This window comes from Armigeres subalbatus, chromosome 3 (assembly GCF_024139115.2).
Source record: "Armigeres subalbatus isolate Guangzhou_Male chromosome 3, GZ_Asu_2, whole genome shotgun sequence".
NCBI classification, from domain to species: domain Eukaryota; kingdom Metazoa; phylum Arthropoda; class Insecta; order Diptera; family Culicidae; genus Armigeres; species Armigeres subalbatus.
The window spans coordinates 83371457-83393159 of record NC_085141.1 but is presented as its reverse complement, the minus strand read 5'-3'; the positions used below and the strand labels follow the sequence as shown (position 1 = coordinate 83393159).

Here is a 21703-nt window from a genome sequence, read left to right as displayed (position 1 = left end):
AGAATTCACCATTTTTGGACGAACACGGAGTCATCAGAATGGAAGGAAGGACATCTTCAGCAGTGTTTTCTGCATGGAGTACTCGCTTTCCTGTCATATTACCCAGAAACCACGTTATTACGACAAAGATTTTGGAAGATTACCACGTTCGTTTCGGACATGGATCGAAGGAAATTACAGTGAATGAAGTGCGTCAAACTTTTTTCATCCCGAAATTGCGAACAGCGGTTGGAACGGTAATTCGCAACTGTTTAAAGTGTAGATTACGTAAATGTAAACCAGTTACACCGCGCATGGCACCACTTCCAATTCAACGTATGCAACCCTATGTCAGAGCCTTCAGCTACGTTGGCATTGATTATTTTGGACCAATCGACGTCACGGTAGGAAGACACAAGGAGAAGCGATACGTAGCATTGTTTACGTGTTTAGTCGTACGAGCTGTACACTGTGAGGTAGCGTACAGTCTGAGCACGGAATCATGCAAGCAAGCGATTCGTCGGTTCATTCGAAGGCGTGGTTCCCCAATCGAAATATTTTCGGACAATGGTACGAATTTTCAGGGAGCCAGTCGAGAGCTGCGGAAGGAAATGGAGAAAATAAATCGCGATTGTGCTGATACATTCACCGATGCGAGAACCAAGTGGACCTTCAACCCACCATCTGCTCCTCATATGGGCGGAGTATGGGAGCGGATGGTTAGATCCGTTAAATCAGCGATGGGGGTGTTAAGCGACGGACGACGAATGAACGACGAAATTCTTATTACTACCCTAGCTGAAGCAGAACACTTGGTCAACTCACGCCCACTAACCTATTCGGGAACGGAATACGCTGCAATGGACACTATTACTCCTAATCACTTTCTTCTCGGAAGTACTTCTGGACAACATCAGCCGTTCAATGTTCCAATATCTTTGGCTGAAGAATTAAGAAGTAGTTACAAGCGGTCCATGTCGTTGGCAAATGAATTCTGGAATCGGTGGTGTAAAGAATACTTCCCGACATTGAATCCACGCAGCAAGTGGTATGCGGATGGGAGAATGCTGAAAGTAGGAGATCTGGTTCTCGTTATGGATGATGGAAAAGGGGCAGCAGGAGTTCGGGGTTTAATCGAAGAAGTCTTCACTGGAGCGGATGGGCGTGTGCGACAAGCAGTTGTTAGAACGAAAGGAGGAGTCTTTAGAAGACCAGTAGCAAAGTTAGCGGTGCTTGAGCTAGATGATAAACCTGATCACCCAAACACGCAGGGTAGTGACTAGGGTTTATGGTCCGGGGAGTGTTCGAACCGTCTGTAATAAATGGGCTGCGAGGAATCCCTCGATAAATAGAATAGGCAAATGAAAGGCGAAGGGATAAACGTCAACCTGGATGATTATTATTTTGTGGTAGATAACATGCTATTTCGAAGAAACGTGTAGAGCAAATGCTATATTTGGATGCTATATTTTAGTTATTAATATCGATTTATTGGACTAATTGGCGGGTGAAATAGTTTCAGTGGTAATTCTGTGGTAATAGGCATTGGTCGGTGAGTCAAACAGTTCGGAATATGTTGAAAACCGTTACTGTATTCGATAAATTTACACTGCAGGTTAACCTAAAATTGAAACAAAGGTCTGCTATCAATAACACCTCCAATTCGTGTTTGGTACAGAGAAGTAGGTCTTTAATACGTATTGTTTCAGCTAATTCTAACATGTGATTACATATAGTCGACACTGCCAATTGAAATCGTTTTGAGCTAGTGCGTGATCCCACTGGAAAGGGGAAAAATTAATGTAAGATATTAAACCTTAAGTAAGCTGGAATGAACCATGAACTTAAAATACATCTCTTTACAGCTTTGAGCGTATTATCACAAAATCGCTTCAAGGAAGTTTTTTTTCTAATCCCGAAATCCGAACACTCGCCAATCGGTCCGGTGACCGTTCGGGAGGTGAAGAGCCCCCTTTGGTCTTGGCCATCACGATCCTATAGCCGTCACCCCACGGATTCGCATTGGCACCCTCGCACAGGTTGTCGAAGCACGCTTTCTTGCTGCTCTTAATGGCCTTGTTAAGGGGAGATTGGCCCAGCTCGAAACACTTCCCGGCGGACCGCTCTTTCCTCCTCGGTGCGGGCTCGTTGCGTCCTAGTCTTGAGGCAGGCTGATCGTAGGGCTGCAATTTCGGCACTCCACCAGTATGCCGGGCGTCTGCCATTTCTTGGCAGGGCTTTCCTCGGCATAGTAGCATCGCACGCGCGTGATAGGACAGCTACCATGCCCCTGGGATGCCCCCGCTTAGACTGTCGGTGTTGGCCTCCAGTCCCAGGGCCGCGGTGAAAACTTCGCTGTCGAAGTGATTGGACTTCCTCCCACGGACCTGACAGGGATCACCCGCCCTCGGACGCTGCACACCATAGTTGATCTTGAAGCGAATTGCTAGGTGATCACTATGGGTGTAGCCCTCGTCTACCCTCCAGTCCAGGTCAGAGCCCAGACCGGGGTTGACAAACGTTACATCTATCCATGGCTCGGCCCCATTCCTACGGAATGTGCTACTGGCTCCGTCATTGACAAGCACTGCGTCGAGTTTTGCAAGTGCCTCGAGTAACGCTTGTCCCCTCTGATTGGTGCAGCGGCTGCCCCATTCCACTGCCCAAGCATTAAAGTCTCCCGCTATAACGAACGGGCTCCGACCTACTAGCTTAGGGAGGTCTAACCAGTTGACATTGTGCAGTAAACTCTCGACTAGTTACTCCTGACGACCATAATGCCGACACAGATTTTCCAGGACCCTCGGGGTCGACTCCGGCAGTATAGTAGCTGGCCCAAAACCAACTCTAATGCTTCCTGCAGCTTCATCAGGAACACTTGGTTCATATATAGACATGCATCGTTGGACGCATTGTGACCGCGTATAATAATTGTAACTGCACTAGGTTTTCCGAACACTTATGAAACTTGTATATCACCACCTTTTTCACGGCCAGCTGGCATTTTATCGGTCCGGTCTGCTTTACATTTACCTGCTCATCTTGACTTTTTACTTTGGGACAACTAGGACATCTCCTGAAGCTGCCTTTTGGCTAGAACCACTTTTTCGAAAAACCCCCCTCGATGCTACCCACGTAAATGGAGTGGAACCATCCCGAATAACCATCACACACGGGCTACATATTTCGCATGTTGTTTCCGAGAGATTTAGGACTGTTTTGTCCTTATTAGTGTTGGAACTGGGATGCATGTTGCAGGCACTAAATGCTTCTTACTAAACACTATGCGAAGTACCTATGTGGCCCGTTGTCAGTCCAAAACAAATAAAAAAACAAAAAGACACATAAGACAAATAAGACAAAAAGACAAATAAAATAAATAAGACAAAAAAGACAAATAATACAAATAAGACAACTAAGACAAGTAAGACAAACAAGACAAATAAGACAACACAATGCAAATAAGACCAAAAAGGCAAAAAAGCAATAATACAAATAAGATAAATAAGACAAATATTAAGATAAATAAAACAAATAAGACAAATGAAACAAATAAGATAAATAAGGCAATTAAAACAAATGAAACAAATAAAACAAATAAGACAAATATAACATAAAAGACAAATTTTACTAATTAAACATATTAGATAAATCAAACAAGTTATACATATTAGACAAAGAAGACAAATAAGATAATAATAATTATTAATATTCATAGGTATGTATACACAGCAATACTAGTGTATTAACCGAAAGAGAAAGTGAATAAAGAGAACTTCTTGTTTAGACATGATCTTCATAACGTTTATGCATGATTTATCGGAAAGCTGGAAAGCTCTCCAAGCTTTCTCCATTTCCTGTACATATACAGTTGTTATAGATATGAATAGGTAAAGAAAAGGATTTTATGGTTAAACTCATAATATTCAAATCCACCGGGGAGACACATGCTTCGCTCATGTTTATGCCTTTTACTTCGCTGGTATACGTATTGTCGAAAAGGCATTACTTCACTTCCTTCTTACATCTGCATAGATTCAGCCATGCTTTGCTTCCGCGTTTGAATGTGTGCGCGTGACTCTCTGATTCCACCCCAAAAGGGGGAGAAGTTTGCAGGACATGCTCTGGGGGTCGACGCATCGCACGGCGGAAAACAAACGTTGAAACAGATATTTGGGTGGGGGTGGTGAAAATTCGTGAAACAGTCAGACACTACACTATATACAAGGGCAGTTCGCTCGGCAAGTGTCATGGGCGTAAATTTTCAGTCGTGAAGAAAAAAGCTCAAATTCGCAGGAAAAAGATTGTAAACCATCATATTTTGAAAGTTGAAGAGAACAATTGTTGCGTGGCATCTTGGAACTGTTGAAATGCATCAAGGAAAGCAAATGGAAATTCCGTAAAATCTTGAAAGTGGAAGTGATTCATAAAGGGTTGGTTTATTGATTGCATGGCGCATAGGTGCAAGAATACATCATAGTTCATTCACTTTTTTCCTGGATTCTAGGTACATAGAGAGAACTCAATTCTAACTAAATACTAACTCAGTTTAATTGAAAATCAAACTTATTTTCGTAATAATGGATTTGAGAAACAAAGTGGCACTTGTCACGGGAGCAGCAACAGGCCTAGGTCGAGCGTTTTGTGAAGAACTTTTGAAACATGGCGCAAAGGTAAGCAGTTCCGCTATGCCTTCAGTCTGGTAATAGGAAATATAGGTAGATACCTATTTATATTTTTGTTCAAGGTTTCTATTTGTGATCTTGATTCGGATGCCGGTGAACTAACAGCCAAAGAGTTAGAACATGAGTTTGGAGTAAATCGAGTCCTCTTTTGCCATTGTGACGTGACGGATTATATTCAATTCGAAGGTAAGCAAAATAGAAGGTAGCTTATTTAGATCACGCCATTTATTTAATGATAAAGATTAACTTGATGCTACTGCTCAGTGCTCACCCACCCCTCTGTGACTTGTTTGTAATATTTTTCTTTATACCCACCCACCATCTGTGACGCATAACGTCTTTACTAAAATTTCACAAAAACTAAAGGACATATTTGGAAGCTTATCCATTTTTTTGGGTATTTTCCAAAAATGTATGTATCACACAGTTCGGAGACTGAAGTTTTTTTTAATGAGCGCCACAAAAGACATTCTACGCATCCTCACGCGATCGTGGGTTTTTTTTTATTTTTTAGTGAAGTTTGTTAAAATAGCCTTGACAAAAAATTAAATAATCATGGTTTTGAGCGACAAAGCTTACATACATTATGTTTCGCTCCCAAAGAAGAGTTGTAACCTGCACACGTCCGACGGCCTCGCGATAGCTGCAAAACAGCTGACAAAGTCGCCGCACGGAATGGAAACAAAAATCTATCTCCATGTAAATCACATCACACACAACACAACACACCAACAGAACAGTCGTCGCAGAAACCCCATATGAAAGCCATATCTGACTCTCTCAATTTTAGAGGGCAGTAAAAAAATTACGTGCCTACAATACAATAGTTTCTTGCCGCACAGCAATACTGGTTACCAAACAAACCATAAATTGGATTCAGAAACCCTACATCAATCCAATTGCTCCCCTGAGATAATCTCACTACTCTGAGATGATCCCCCGACTCTTAGCCCGATGATAAGCGACGGCCGATCACACAGCTTAGGCAGGGATCCAAACCAATCCTCAGTTAGTTGTCGGTTAACTGCCAAGCAGGCAATACGCGCAAGTGTCCCAGTAGTGAGTCAAAGTAGAGTGTCGCAGTACAAATCGCCTGACCGACGGAAAACCAAAAAATTGGTAAATTAGGAAAGTGGAGTGAGACAGTAGATGCGGTGCAGTGTAGTGGGTGTTTTGTAAAGCCCTAGGGCCAGGTAGTAACTCCACTGATTTGGCTCAACTGAGCGAAGTTACTAATTATTACTCTACAGAAACCCTACAGAAACGAGTTTCGGTAATGTTGTGCCTGCACCGGGAATCCGCGATAATGGAGTAGTGTGGATGTGCTAAGAGATCGGTAAGGGTTGAGATGAGTGCTTGAAGCAAGTCCGAAGTGTTTGATTAGTGGCGGAAAATCATCATATTGGCATTTCCTTAACAGGCCTTTCGTTCACTGCATAAATTATGTGGTGTGTCCTGTGAGCTGCATTCCAGAGCGATGGTGGACTGGAGTGGCTGGCACGGATGGCTGGCATGAGCCGGCAAGCATTCGCGTTCTGTCCGGGCAGACATCAAGGTTTGCGGTCGCCGAGGGATACACGGTTACACTGACACACACACAAATTAAACTTTAGGTTAAGGATTTAGCGTAAGTATACTAATATACATCTTGAAAATGCATGTGAAATTTATGTTTTTATTTTGTGCAATGATTCCGAGTAGTGTTTTTTATGGGTCCACTATATTGTTTGAACCAATTGTTGGCGGTTCTGGGTACGTGGGCAATGGGGACCAGTGCCATCTTCGCCTTTTTTCACTTTTGTCTTCGTCTCATGCCCCCCCCTCAAGAGGGAGGTGACAAATGGCGCCCAGCGTAAATGTTATGTATAGTGGAAAACCATCTTGACGAAGTTTTTCTATTACGGAGTCATTCGCTAAGAACAAAACAGTTTCTGAATTTTCATATGCAATGGTGGATGGTAATTGTAAATCTGTACATAATAGTTTTAGCATTGAATTTTGTTTTGAATTGTTTTTTTTAGTGAAAGTGAATTTGAATTAATCTTGCGTTATCTGAATTTTAGCAAGAACCTGTAAATTTGTAAATAGATTTTTTATTTCTCTTATTTTTTTAGTTTAGGCAATCGCGTGAATTTGAATTGAATTTATCTGAGCTTTTTATTGAATTTTCTCACATTTTTATTACATTAATTAATTTAGGGTAGTGAAATGATTGGCCGATCTCAAAAGCAATTGTGATATTGAAAAGTGAATAATTAAAGTGAAAGGACACTAATGGCGTATGGTAAAGAAGGTGAAGATATCGCGAAGAAGTTTATTGATTTAGATAGTGAAGATAGTCCGGTAATGAGCGTTAAGAAAATGAGTCAGCGTGAAATACGTAGACTCACAATCTCTCCCACTTTCAGGGATAGATTGAATGATGTTTATGAGAAGAAAGCGAAAGAAACGAATACGGCGGTAGAGAAAGAAAGTGATTCGAGAGCGCGCGGAAAGGTCGGTAATAAGGAGATGCAAATGATTCCTCCCCCGCCGGTGATGTTCCGTGAACACCCCATGCAATCTATCGGTGAGACTTTGAACAGTGACCGCGAACAGGGTAGACCGTTCGAGAAATACACGGGCGCTAAGCACAAAATTCCGTCGAATAGAACGCCGGAGTTTCAGGAGCAAAAGGGTGCTCCTGACTTGGATTTGAATTTTAATCCCGAGGTAGTGCTTGTAGGAGAGAAGAAAAATACAAATCAGTTGCTTGCTCCGGGTTTCAATATTAAATCGTGGGATCGAAATCCTGCATTTGCAAATAACCCTTTGTTCTTCGATTATAATGGTGATCATGAGCGCAGGAGAAAGTCACTACCAGTTGCACAGTGGCCGATCAAGTACGCTGGCAATGACAATGGGATTGGACTGAATCTTTTCCTTAGAAGAGTTGAATTTTTTGCTCACTCCGAGAAGATGTCGAAAGAAGAGTTATTTGAATCAGCCCACTTTCTTTTAGTAGGGCCTGCTCAAGATTGGTTCGTTGCAAAATGGCCAATTTTGCGCGAAAAGAATTGGGATTATTTTATTCAAGCATTGAGGCACCAATTTTTGCCAAGTAACATCGATCACTACGTAAAGGTACGATCGTTCTCGATGTTCCAGGGGAAAAGTGAACTTTTTTCCAACTTTTTGGTGCGCATGGAGCAGTTCTTTTTATGCCGAACCACTCCAATGTCTGAGCAAGACAAATTCGATATAATGTGGCACACAATGAGGCCCATCTACCGAGACCGACTGGCCTTAGTAGACGTCACAGATTTGCACTCATTGGAACGACTGTGTGCTAGAATTGATAACAATAATGAGGCAATGATGAATAGATTCGCTCTTTCTTTCGATAATCTCAAGATTAATGAGATTAATAATGCTAATGACAATCCAAGGTCAAATGCTAATTGCAATATCAGACCTACACCGAACAGCAGCAGAAGCACAAACCAACAGAGATTGCAACAATCTAATCAAAATAATACCAGAAATAATACAAGCAACAACCGAAATAGCCCACACATTGTAAATCGAAACTCTTATGCACATAGTGACAGACTAAGAAATAATACAAATTACAATAGTAATCAAAACACTCAGCAGGAATTCCGCCCAGAGCGTGGCTGGAGGGAATTAAACTTAGAAGACATTTTGCGCTACTACAAAATTCCAGATCGACGAATTTGTTTTAATTGCAGAAAATTTGGTCATCATTTCACGAAATGTTTCTCGAGGCGCAATGTATTTTGCTGCATATGTGGACTTCCTGAATTCCATTACGAGGAATGTCCATTTTGTGAGGCAAAAAACCAAAGAAGGGAAAATTGAAGGAGGTGGTTTTCCCAAGCTCTGAAATTCCTCCAAATTTGAGTTGTGACACATTCCAACAAATAATTTCAGAATTTGAAACCAATACAGATTGTACCGAAGAGAAATGTGACAATGATGAATTCACTGATTATGTTGGTCATTTTCAACAAATTGAAACTGTTTTTGTAAATTTGGATAAAGATGAAAGGTATTTTTTGAGATTTTGCGTTTTAGGATTGGAGTTACAAGGTTTGTTGGACAGTGGAAGTAACGTGTCATTAGTTGGAGAACACTTTGGTAATTTGACCAGCTTTCTAGAGATTCAAGATCTGGACAAAAATATTAAAATTTCAACTGCCAGCGGTGAACCAATGAAAATTAATGGATTTGTAGATGTTCCTTTTACAGTCAATCAAAAAACTAAAATTTTACCATGTTTAGTTGTTCCTGAACTTGGATCGCGTTGTATTTTAGGAATGGATTTTTTTAAATTATTTCAAATTAAAATTACGTTTGATGAAGTGGTTAACAATTTAACAACATACAATGTGGAAGTAAATAATGAAATTCAGTCAGCTTCTCACGTCCTAGATGTGGAACAGACTGAATTGCTAGAGGCTGTGAAGAACACTTTCAAAATATCAGAGCCTGGGACTCTGGAAACATGTAATGTGATGGAACATAATATACAGCTCACTGATGAGAATCCCATTCATTTGAATCCTCATCCGTGGTCGCCCACAATTCAAACAAAAGTTAATGAGGAGATAGACAGATTGTTGGATCTGGATATCATAGAACCCTCAAACGCCAATTGGGCCTTACAAGTGGTCCCAGTCACCAAAGAAAACGGTGACATGCGACTTTGCTTGGATGCTCGTAAGCTAAACGCGAAAACTATCAGAGACGCATATCCTCTGGCAAGCTCAATGAGAATATTAAATAATTTGGGGAAAAATCGATTTTTCTCTGTCTTGGACCTAAAGGAATCTTTCCTTCAGGTGAAGTTGGCCGAAAATTCAAAAAAGTACACCAGCTTCAAAATTATCGGCAAAGGTCTTTTTCAATATAAAAGGCTTCCATTTGGATTGATAAATAGCAGTGCTACCATGTCGCGTATACTTGATAGGGTTTTAAAGGAAGGACGTTACGAACCATTTATTTTCTCATATTTAGATGACATAATAATTGCAACTAGAACATTTGAGGATCACATTAAATATCTAAAAATTGTCTCAGATTGCTTAAGAGAAGCTAACCTGTCCGTAAATTTAGCGAAATGCAAGTTCTGCCTGAAAAGAATTAAATATTTAGGTTTTATTCTTTCGGAGAGCGGCTACCAGCCGAACCCTGAGAGAGTAACTGCGATCTCAAAGTTTGCACGTCCGCAAACTCCAAAGGAGATTCGCAGATTCTTAGGGATGGCGGGATACTACCGCAACTTCATCCCGAACTTTAGCGGTATATCATCCCCTATCTCTGACTTGCTGAAAGGCAAGCCCAAGAAGATTAGGTGGACTGATAAGGCCGAACAGGCTTTCCTCAAACTGAAAGAATGTTTGATATCAGAACCAGTTCTTGCCAACCCAGACTGGACAAAAGAATTTACCATACAAACCGACGCCAGTGATGTTGCGATAGCCGGGATACTGACGCAGGAGTTGGGTGGTAAGGAGCATATCATTGCCTTCTTTTCGAGGAAGCTGAGTTCTTGCGAGAAGAAATACGGGCCCACCGATAAGGAAGGGTTAGCGGCTCTTGAAGCAATTGAGCATTTTAGGTGTTATGTTGAGGGTTCTCATTTTACGCTGATTACTGATTGCTCTGCAGTTACGTTTATTTGCAACTCAAAGTGGCGACCTAGTTCACGATTGTCACGATGGTCAGTCAAGCTACAGGAATATGACATGACAATCAAACACAGAAAAGGGAAGGATAATGTAGTTTGCGACGCTCTGAGTCGTGCGGTTTGTGCCATTTTTGTGAATTCCACTTCTAGGTGGTACAACGATCTGAAGCAAAAAGTAATCGACACTCCAGAAAACTATCAGAATTTTAAAATTGAAAATGGAGATCTCTATAAATTCGTTACTTCCAGATCTGCACAAACCATGGGTCGACTGGAATGGAAAGTGGTTGTGCCACCTGACAAGATGACACAACTCGTTGAAGAAGAGCATGCCAAATTAATGCATCTCGGTACAGAAAAGACTTTGGAACGAATAAAATTAAAATATTATTGGCCTAAGATGAACTCAGATGTTAAGAGAGTTTTGTCTAAGTGCAGCACTTGTAAGCAGTCGAAGCATTCGACTATTGCTACAATTCCTCCAATGGGAAAGCAGAAGGATGCTACCCGCCCATTTCAAATGATTGCTATGGACTACATTAGTGGTTTCGTCCGTAGTAAATCGGGCAACAGTGATTTGTTAGTTTGTCTGGATGTGTTCACTAAATATGTTCGTTTGTTTCCTGTTAGAAAAATAAGTGTTGAAAGTCTAACTCAGTTAATTAAATGTGAATGGTTTTTGAAATTTGGTGTTCCACAAGTGTTAATCTCGGATAATGCTGTAACGTTTTTAGCTAATAAGTTTCAAGATTTGTTGTCCCAGTTTAATGTTCATCATTTTAAGAATACCAGGAGACACTGCCAAAATAACCCAGTGGAACGGGTGAATCGAGTTATTTTAGCGTGTATTCGTTCATATTGTCAGAACGATCACCGCATCTGGGATTCCAAAATCCCAGAAATAGAATTTGCATTGAACAATACAAAACACTCATCAACAGAATTTACGCCATTCTTTCTTGTGCATGGATATGAGTCGGTGATTGATGGAAGAGACCATCTTCAGGATAGGTGTACTTCTGATCCGTCAACTGCTGATTTTGTCCAGCGCAGAAAGGAAGTTTTGGGTTCTGTGTATGAAGACGTTGTAAGGAATAACATAAAACAATTTGAAAAATACAAAAAAATCTATGACAGTAAACACAAAGGTATGCCGCCTATTTTTAATGTTGGGCAAAAAGTTTACAAAAAGAACTTCCGAATTTCCAGTGCAGCTGAGAACTATTCAGCTAAACTTGGCCCAGTTTATGTTCCTTGTAAGATCATCGCCAGGAGAGGAGCAACATCGTATGAATTAGAAGATGAGGAAGGGAGAAATTTAGGGTTGTTTGCAGCGCAAGATTTGATTCCAGAATAAAGTTGTGTGAGAGTAGTGTTACAAGAGATGTTTGAGTTAATATGTGGTTTCGAGGAAATGTTAAATGTTTTTATGGTGAAGATTCGTGTGACTAAAGATCGTGTTTGGATGAAATATTGTGAATTATGTTAGAATGTTCGAGGAAATGGTGATCACCGAGTGTTTGCGTAGTTTTAGGAAGCGCGGTTATGAGAGGAAAGGAAACGAGTAAAGCGTGTTTAAATGGAATGAATTAGTATGGAATTAGTGGAAAAGATTGTTTGCGTAGTAATAAGAAGTGCGGTTATGAAAGGACAGGAAACGAGTAAAGTATGTGCGTAATAATTAAATGGAACGAATTAGTATGGAATTAGTGGAAAAGATTGTTTGCGTAGTATTTAAATATAATGGGAAAATGTGTGGATTTAAAGTTTTCGAGATGAGAAATATTTGCGTAGATTTTAAGCCAATGAAGTGGAAAATTCAGTATGTGTAGATGAAAATGTGTGAAAATTCAGATGAGAAGTGTTATTGAGTAAATAGTTAATGGTTCGAATAGTAAATGAGTGTTGTACGTTGACGCTCTTAAGCTGGAATCAAATCAACCTATGTTGACCCAAATATCGCGTGATAAAAACAAGGTGAACAATCGTTGCTCACTGTGGTACATCAAATGACTACGAATGATCGATGGTCTGTTCCGATGTCCACTCTACTGTAGGTTGTGAATATTGAATAAATCGTAAAAAAAGGTAAACAGGGTACAAGACTTCCACAACTATGAGAGTTCAAAATGCTGTTCCGACAAGAATGTACTTAGTATTGAAAAACGGATTACACTTGACGACACGATACACTGCTTTACAAGGTTGACAATTGTCGACGTGTGAGTGGATTGCATGGTAGGAAAGAAACTGCTATACTGGGATGTTCAATCCCTATATTGCAGTCTGGTGTGGGGGTATTGTAACCTGCACACGTCCGACGGCCTCGCGATAGCTGCAAAACAGCTGACAAAGTCGCCGCACGGAATGGAAACAAAAATCTATCTCCATGTAAATCACATCACACACAACACAACACACCAACAGAACAGTCGTCGCAGAAACCCCATATGAAAGCCATATCTGACTCTCTCAATTTTAGAGGGCAGTAAAAAAATTACGTGCCTACAATACAATAGTTTCTTGCCGCACAGCAATACTGGTTACCAAACAAACCATAAATTGGATTCAGAAACCCTACATCAATCCAATTGCTCCTGAGATAATCTCACTACTCTGAGATGATCCCCCGACTCTTAGCCCGATGATAAGCGACGGCCGATCACACAGCTTAGGCAGGGATCCAAACCAATCCTCAGTTAGTTGTCGGTTAACTGCCAAGCAGGCAATACGCGCAAGTGTCCCAGTAGTGAGTCAAAGTAGAGTGTCGCAGTACAAATCGCCTGACCGACGGAAAACCAAAAAATTGGTAAATTAGGAAAGTGGAGTGAGACAGTAGATGCGGTGCAGTGTAGTGGGTGTTTTGTAAAGCCCTAGGGCCAGGTAGTAACTCCACTGATTTGGCTCAACTGAGCGAAGTTACTAATTATTACTCTACAGAAACCCTACAGAAACGAGTTTCGGTAATGTTGTGCCTGCACCGGGAATCCGCGATAATGGAGTAGTGTGGATGTGCTAAGAGATCGGTAAGGGTTGAGATGAGTGCTTGAAGCAAGTCCGAAGTGTTTGATTAGTGGCGGAAAATCATCATATTGGCATTTCCTTAACAGGCCTTTCGTTCACTGCATAAATTATGTGGTGTGTCCTGTGAGCTGCATTCCAGAGCGATGGTGGACTGGAGTGGCTGGCACGGATGGCTGGCATGAGCCGGCAAGCATTCGCGTTCTGTCCGGGCAGACATCAAGGTTTGCGGTCGCCGAGGGATACACGGTTACACTGACACACACACAAATTAAACTTTAGGTTAAGGATTTAGCGTAAGTATACTAATATACATCTTGAAAATGCATGTGAAATTTATGTTTTTATTTTGTGCAATGATTCCGAGTAGTGCTTTTTTTATGGGTCCACTATATTGTTTGAACCAATTGTTGGCGGTTCTGGGTACGTGGGCAATGGGGACCAGTGCCATCTTCGCCTCTTTTCACTTTTGTCTCCGTCTCATGCGCCCCCCCCCCTCAAGGGGGAGGTGACAGAGTGTTCCATAGAAAGCACACATATTTTTCGGAAAGAAATTAAGCGGTTGATTTGCATTTCATATTTATTGAATCTGCTCCATTTGATATTACAAAATATTATCCAGGGACTTTATTATTATCCGAAGACAAATATCTTTTCGGAAAATTCAGTAAAGTTGAAGAATGAAGATTAACGCAAGAAAAATCATACCTACTAGCGCAGCCAGAGGTGGATATCATTTGTTGCAAGCACGCCGTAGTTCACAAAGCCAGCGTTCTTGTATCAAGTGGTGTTCTATCAACAACTGACGACGCCAGTGGCAATATAGTAGAAACACAGACAAACAGACATAGCACATTGAACATTCACTCATCAAATTCATACTCATTTAAACACTAACGACATCTGTTGATTTCAGTTAGTTGGGCAAATCACGAACCAGATGGCGGTAGTGAGCAAATGTCAAACTCGAGCAAATCCGATGCAACTAATGATTATTTGAATTGACCAGTAAATCAGTGACGATGGAAATTTGACGAGTGTTATGTCTGTTTGTCTGTGGTAGAAGCAATTGGGTTGTTTAGCAGGGAAAAATATGCGGTTTTAAATAGTTTAACAAAAAGAGCATGCTTTTCTGATCTCCAACATATTTTTATTTTGTCTGGAAACCTTTTATTTACATTTTTATACAGCAAACAATAACCCATTTCAATCGATAGAATGACACTAAAATTCATAGAATGACAGTTGGCCCATGCAGCATAAGAACAAATTTTTAGTCCCATATAAATTAAAAAGGCAAATTAAAAATAGTTCCCGGGCTCCAAAAATTCTGAAAAATTGGGGTTAGGTTTAGTTTTTTATGCAGATTCAGAATATGTAAAAACATATATACCCCTAAACAACCCAATTCAAATTGATTTTTGAAGTTGGTAATTTCTCCAGCGTTACGTCCAAGGTTACGTTACGTCTGTCTGCAGAGAAACATTATTGGCGAACAAACGTTGCATGAAGAAGAAGAAGAAGCATAAAGATAATATTCGAAAAAAAAAATGCATGGGGAAGCATACGAAGGTAACTTTGAAACTCTTTTTAAAAATTATAGAAGCAGTTTAATTAAAAACGGTTAACAGCGTGGGGTCGGAAATTTCTTATACTGAGAAAATGGCTCGATTATCCAGAGTAATATTTTTACCCATCTTACAAAAATAAAAATATTATTTGTGTGTATCCGTATAAGAGTAAAATCAGCAGTGATTCAAATCGTTCGAGGCTGTCAATTTGAATATGAATCTGAAACAATTATTTTCCAATTATATTCCCCCCAACAACGGGCTGGGCGGGCTGGTATAGAATGCAAATCAATCGCACTCTGCTGAGTACACGCGACCGCTAACCTAAGGCAATCAAACTCATCAAATGCTTCAACCAAACAAGCCTTTGGTACAGCAGAGTGTGATTGATTCGCATTCTATACCAGCCCGTTGTTGGGGGGCATGGAGTGCAATCCTCTCGTTTAATAAACAATGTGCACTCGCTTGACTGTGGATATACAACAGTAAAGCACATGTGGAGATTGGACAAATCAAGCATCTGAAAGATATTCAATTTGCAAAAAAGAGAGCTAACCGCGGTGGAGGTTGGTACTCGGAGTCTGATGGCTTTTCCGCAAACGTGACCTTTAAGTGGTCTTGTTGTATAGGGGTTATCACGCCTATCTAGAGAGTAGGAGGTTGAGGGTTCGAGTCCCTCCAAGACACGTGGATTCTTTTTCGCAAATTTCATATCAATTTGTCCATCTCGAAACATGTGCTGTGCATATGCACAGCCAAGATATTTAATGCATCTGAAAAATCCTAGTGCTTAACGTTACCATTTAGAAGTGCATTTTTTGGGATCCTCCAGAGGACCCCACGGTGGTTAGAGGTGTGCGCCGTCGCTGCTAACAGTTTATGGCATTACGTTGCTGCCAACATTTTTGCATCGGTGCGCCGCTGTTTAAAAACTGTCAAGTCGCTGATCTACAATTTTCCACGTCGATTAAACTTATTATTTTTGCATGGCATCTAATATCAAGTTCTGCATTTCCTCTGCACGTTATTCGTTGAAATTAAATTAACATTTGAAAGTATGACTGAACTTGCCCTATAGTAGAAGCACCGTCGGTGGTAGAAGCCCTGTGGATCTTCCCTATAGTCGACACTCCATTTGATTTCCATGTTCCGTTTCGTGATGTTCTTCTGTCCTATTATGGACTCCCAAAAATATTCCTATAATGGACACTCAAATGTTTTGACGGAGAAGGGTCGTTTGATCGAAGCCCACAAAGCCGAAAGTTGTTTGGCCGAATATGTCATTAGACCGAAACTCGTCTGGCCGAAAATCATTTGATCGAAATAGACATATAACTAATAATGTCGTTCAGACGAACATGTCATTTGGCTGAAAAAGGCGTCTAATCGAATAGGTTATTTAGCCAAAAAGGCCTAGATTGTCGTTCGGTAGAAAAGAACCATTTGGCCCGAACTGCCGAAAAAATTCGTTCGACCGAAAATGCTGCTTGGCCGAATATGTCATTTTGATAAGAAAATTATTTTGAGCTTTTTAGTGGAATGTTTTCACCTGTCATAAGACGAGTTTGAACAATCCCATTGAATTCCACCACTTAATTGTATCCTGACAGATACGTATTTCGACCTCAACAGTAAGGCCGTCTTCAGTGTCTTGTACTTGACTCGACTTGAAGAAAATGATCGCAGCTTACACTATTTATACTATGCGTAGGTATAATAATTTATCTAGGTACTTATCTTACTACGGTGCTTATTTCTACTCGCTTGATGCGCTTAATGCTTAGGTATAAACTTGAAGAGCCAGGAGCTACCATTTCCTTGATCTTTATTCAACAACCGCGTTTGTACCTGTCGGTAGATTTCCAAGCTCTCAGCAACATCAAGTTTCCACGGAGAAGAGACATTTCTTAAAATTTTAATGTTTGATGTCGTAATTGAATGATTTTCCTGATATACATGTTCAGCTACCTTAGACCTAAACTCATAATTTAATCCCTTATCAGTTTCCCTCTTAGCCTTACTTACTTCTGCAATATGTTCTTTGAACCTTACATCTAACGATCTTTTTGTTTGACCTACATATACTTTATCACACTGTGAACAATTAATTTGATAAACCCCGGCCTTATTTAACATTTCTAGTCTATCCTTTGTGGAGCCCAACAGTGTCTTCAGTTGATTGCTTCTGCTGGAGAATACTAAATCGATGCCGAATTTCCTCAGTCGATGGCGTAGCTGGTGGGTGATGTGTCGATCATAGGGGACCGATACCCTCTTCAGCGGTTCATCGATCGGTGTTAGTGTTGTCAGTTCGTTTTTCCGTAGGTTCCTCTGCTTCTTGTTGATGATTGCTTGTATTGTTCTTTCCTTGTATCCATTGATCCTCGCTGTTTCCAAGATGTGTTGTAGCTCCTTCGTTTTCCTTCTTCGCTCAGGGAATCGTCTGCATCCTGTGGATCATGTGATGAAAAGCTGCCATTTTGTGCTGATACGAATGATTTGATGTGTATGGGATGACTCTCATGGTGTTGGTGGGCTTCCTGTAGATTTCGAAGTCTAATGTTGCATTTGTTCCCTTGATAACCAGTAGATCCAAGAAAGGTAATTTACCTTCCTTTTCCTCCTCGTGGGTGAATTTGATGTCTTTATGCACGTTGTTTATCGCTTCCAAAATCCTGGGTAGATCTTTCCGGTTGATGATGCTGAAAATGTCGTCCACGTATCTCCACCACTTCTCGGGTAGTACTCCTTGTTCCTCTAGGTTGTCCTCCAAATTCGCCATGAATAATTCGCACAAAAACGGTGATAGCGGATTTCCATAGGTGCACCCTTCGTTTGTTTGTAGAAGCTTCCACGGAATGTAAGTAGTTCTCATTCATGCATAATCTTGCAAGCTTGAGATACATCTTTACCTTTCCTCGCCATGTTGTATCCGTCCGTTGTCCTAGTAGCCAATCCTCCAAAAGGTTCAGAGCATCCTTCACTGGAACGCTTGGGAACAATGCCGCTACGTCGAATGATACCATGATGTCCTCTTCTCCGATGTTTCCTGATTCCAATATCCTCTTGGTGAACTCCTGGGTGTTTACAACTGATCTGCTGGGGAACGGCTTCGGCATACTCTGGAACTCCTTGACTAACCACTTGGCCAAGTTTTGTGTAGGGGATCCCACTGATGAAACTATTTCTCGCATCTCTGTACCTGGCTTATGTATCTTTGGTAGTCCTTTGATCCTTGGTAAAACAGGGTTCGCCATTTTAACGCGGGCTTCTCCGATGATCGTCTTGCATTCCTTTATCGTTTTATCCGTAAGTCGGATTAGTCCGGGTAGTGGGTCCACTCTCAAATGCCTGTATGGTCCTCCGTTGATTTTTGTCGTCATCTGTTCATCGTAGTCCTCTTTGTCCATTATCACCACTGCGTTTCCTTTGTCCGCCTTCATGTAGTAAACTGGTTTCTCCTTTAACTCCTTTAAAATCCTCCTCTCGTCTTTGTTCGATGTCCCATGATGTCCTGCTTTGATGGCGTCTGCTACGATGTTTCTCATGCTATTCTGGTCCCGTTGATCAACATTTCGTGAAATCGCTGTCTCAGTATCCACGATTTCTTATCAAAATGGCATCCAAGCGGAACGAGCGTAGTACTTTTATAGATTTGAAGAGGAGGATCGCAGGTATTCTTAAGGACGTGGCCTTCCTTAAGAAGTGCCAAAAGGAGAGGCTGACTCCTGTCAGCCATAGGATTAAGATGGGAGCTCACATCCCAAAATCTATCAGTAAGAGGGCGGAATCGGATTTGTTGAAGTTGTCAATCAAGGGACACTATGCCAAGCTAGAGAGGTTGAACTTAGAGTGCTACAACCTGCACCTCAAGCTGGCAAAGGAGAACCAAGATTCTTTCGACATATTCCTAAAGAAGGTACAGCGGGCCGAAGAGTGTGAAGCGGACAGGAAGAGGAGACTGCACAAGAAGAAATTGACCATTCTACGAGGGAAATCAGCGACGGAAGGTAGAACGACTAACCCCACAGTACAAATGATCGAGGGATTCGTTGTTAACCGTTCGACACAGCAGTTTACGGAGGAACAATTAGCACACCTCAACAAGGGGTTAGGGTATGCGACAACCCAGAAAGCGGATCTAGAGCAGATAATCGTGGATACTGAGACAGCGATTTCACGAAATGTTGATCAACGGGACCAGAATAGCATGAGAAACATCGTAGCAGACGCCATCAAAGCAGGACATCATGGGACATCGAACAAAGACGAGAGGAGGATTTTAAAGGAGTTAAAGGAGAAACCAGTTTACTACATGAAGGCGGACAAAGGAAACGCAGTGGTGATAATGGACAAAGAGGACTACGATGAACAGATGACGACAAAATCAACGGAGGACCATACAGGCATTTGAGAGTGGACCCACTACCCGGACTAATCCGACTTACGGATAAAACGATAAAGGAATGCAAGACGATCATCGGAGAAGCCCGCGTTAAAATGGCGAACCCTGTTTTACCAAGGATCAAAGGACTACCAAAGATACATAAGCCAGGTACAGAGATGCGAGAAATAGTTTCATCAGTGGGATCCCCTACACAAAACTTGGCCAAGTGGTTAGTCAAGGAGTTCCAGAGTATGCCGAAGCCGTTCCCCAGCAGATCAGTTGTAAACATCTAGGAGTTCACCAAGAGGATATTGGAATCAGGAAACATCGGAGAAGAGGACATCATGGTATCATTCGACGTAGCGGCATTGTTCCCAAGCGTTCCAGTGAAGGATGCTCTGAACCTTTTGGAGGATTGGCTACTAGGACAACGGACGGATACAACATGGCGAGGAAAGGTAAAGATGTATCTCAAGCTTGCAAGATTATGCATGAATGAGAACTACTTTACATTCCGTGGAAGCTTCTACAAACAAACGAAGGGTGCACCTATGGAAATCCGCTATCACCGTTTTTTGTGCGAATTATTCATGGCGAATTTGGAGGACAACCTAGAGGAACAAGGAGTACTACCAGAGAAGTGGTGGAGATACGTGGACGACATTTTCAGCATCATCAACCGGAAAGATCTACCCAGGATTTTGGAAGCGATAAACAACGTGCATAAAGACATCAAATTCACCCACGAGGAGGAAAAGGAAGGTAAATTACCTTTCTTGGATCTACTGGTTATCAAGGGAACAAATGCAACATTAGACTTCGAAATCTACAGGAAGCCCACCAACACCATGAGAGTCATCCCATACACATCAAATCATTCGTATCAGCACAAAATGGCAGCTTTTCATCACATGATCCACAGGATGCAGACGATTCCCCTGAGCGAAGAAGGCAAAACGAAGGAGCTACAACCCATCTTGGAAACAGCGAGGATCAATGGATACAAGGAAAGAACAATACAAGCAATCATCAACAAGAAGCAGAGGAACCTACGGAAAAACGAACTGACAACACTAACACCGATCGATGAACCGCTGAAGAGGGTATCGGTCCCTATGATCGACACATCACCCACCAGCTACGCCATCGACTGAGAAAATTCGGCATCGATTTAGTATTCTCCAGCAGAAGCAATCAACTGAAGACACTGTTGGGCTTCACAAAGGATAGAGTAGAAATGTTAAATAAGGCCGGGGTTTATCAAATTAATTGTTCACAGTGTGATAAAGTATATGTAGGTCAAACAAAAAGATCGTTAGATGTAAGGTTCAAAGAACATATTGCAGAAGTAAGTAAGGCTAAGAGGGAAACTGATAAGGGATTAAATTATGAGTTTAGGTCTAAGGTAGCTGAACATGTATATCAGGAAAATCATTCAATTACGACATCAAACATTAAAATTTTAAGAAATGTCTCTTCTCCGTGGAAACTTGATGTTGCTGAGAGCTTGGAAATCTACCGACAGGTACAAACGCGGTTGTTGAATAAAGATCAAGGAAATGGTAGCTCCTGGCTCTTCAAGTTTATACCTAAGCATTAAGCGCATCAAGCGAGTAGAAATAAGCACCGTAGTAAGATAAGTACCTAGATAAATTATTATACCTACGCATAGTATAAATAGTGTAAGCTGCGATCATTTTCTTCAAGTCGAGTCAAGTACAAGACACTGAAGACGGCCTTACTGTTGAGGTCGAAATACGTATCTGTCAGGATACAATTAAGTGGTGGAATTCAATGGGATTGTTCAAACTCGTCTTATGACAGGCGAATATGTCATTTGGCTGAAAGCGACGTACGGGCGAAGATCATAAGGCCGACTGATAATTTAACCGAAAAAGCCGTTTACTCCACTTGTCATAAGACGAGTTTGTACAATCCCATTTAATTCCACCACTTAATTGTACCTTGACAGATACGTATTCTATACATATAGACTTCTTAACGTTTACTCCGACATCTCATTTGATTTGGCTGAAAAAGTCGTTTGGCCGAACGGTTGACATTTTTCGCCATACCGTTCAGCAAAATGACATTTTCCACATAATAGCCGTATCAGACAAATGGAATTCGGCTAGATAGCTTTCGGCTTAACGTATTATTCGGCCAAGTGGTATTCGGGCCAATGACTTTCCACTGAAAGACTTTCGACCAAACAACCCTTTTGACAAATTTCCCATGGAATTTACGAAGAATTACTAATTGACAATACAAAGAATTCAAGTAGAAATCTAAAGAAATTCCAAAAAAACAGTTCAAATCCGTTGGAAACAATGATATGAAAATGCTAATATCGTCTTCCAAACTTAGA

At 41.2% G+C, this 21703-nt stretch overlaps 1 protein-coding gene and 2 long non-coding RNA genes across 3 annotated transcripts in view; all 3 read left to right on the top strand.

The window, feature by feature from the left end:
• Positions 1-4187: 4187 nt before the first annotated feature.
• The window catches only part of LOC134219307 (15-hydroxyprostaglandin dehydrogenase [NAD(+)]-like), a 33360-nt gene continuing 15844 nt past the window's right edge, over positions 4188-21703 (top strand). The window contains exons 1-3 of the mRNA XM_062698031.1: positions 4188-4412; positions 4487-4652; positions 4727-4850. Of these exons, the coding sequence (XP_062554015.1) occupies positions 4560-4652; positions 4727-4850 (217 nt within the window). The 5' untranslated portion in view covers positions 4188-4412; positions 4487-4559. The remainder of the gene's footprint in view (positions 4413-4486; positions 4653-4726; positions 4851-21703) is intronic.
• On the top strand, positions 5410-6285 carry LOC134224874 (uncharacterized). The gene is made up of 3 exons (XR_009983092.1): positions 5410-5857; positions 5915-6000; positions 6085-6285. It is a non-coding gene; the product is annotated as an uncharacterized LOC134224874 (long non-coding RNA).
• On the top strand, positions 12962-13671 carry LOC134219310 (uncharacterized). Its single transcript, XR_009981535.1, has 3 exons — positions 12962-13239; positions 13297-13382; positions 13467-13671. It is a non-coding gene; the product is annotated as an uncharacterized LOC134219310 (long non-coding RNA).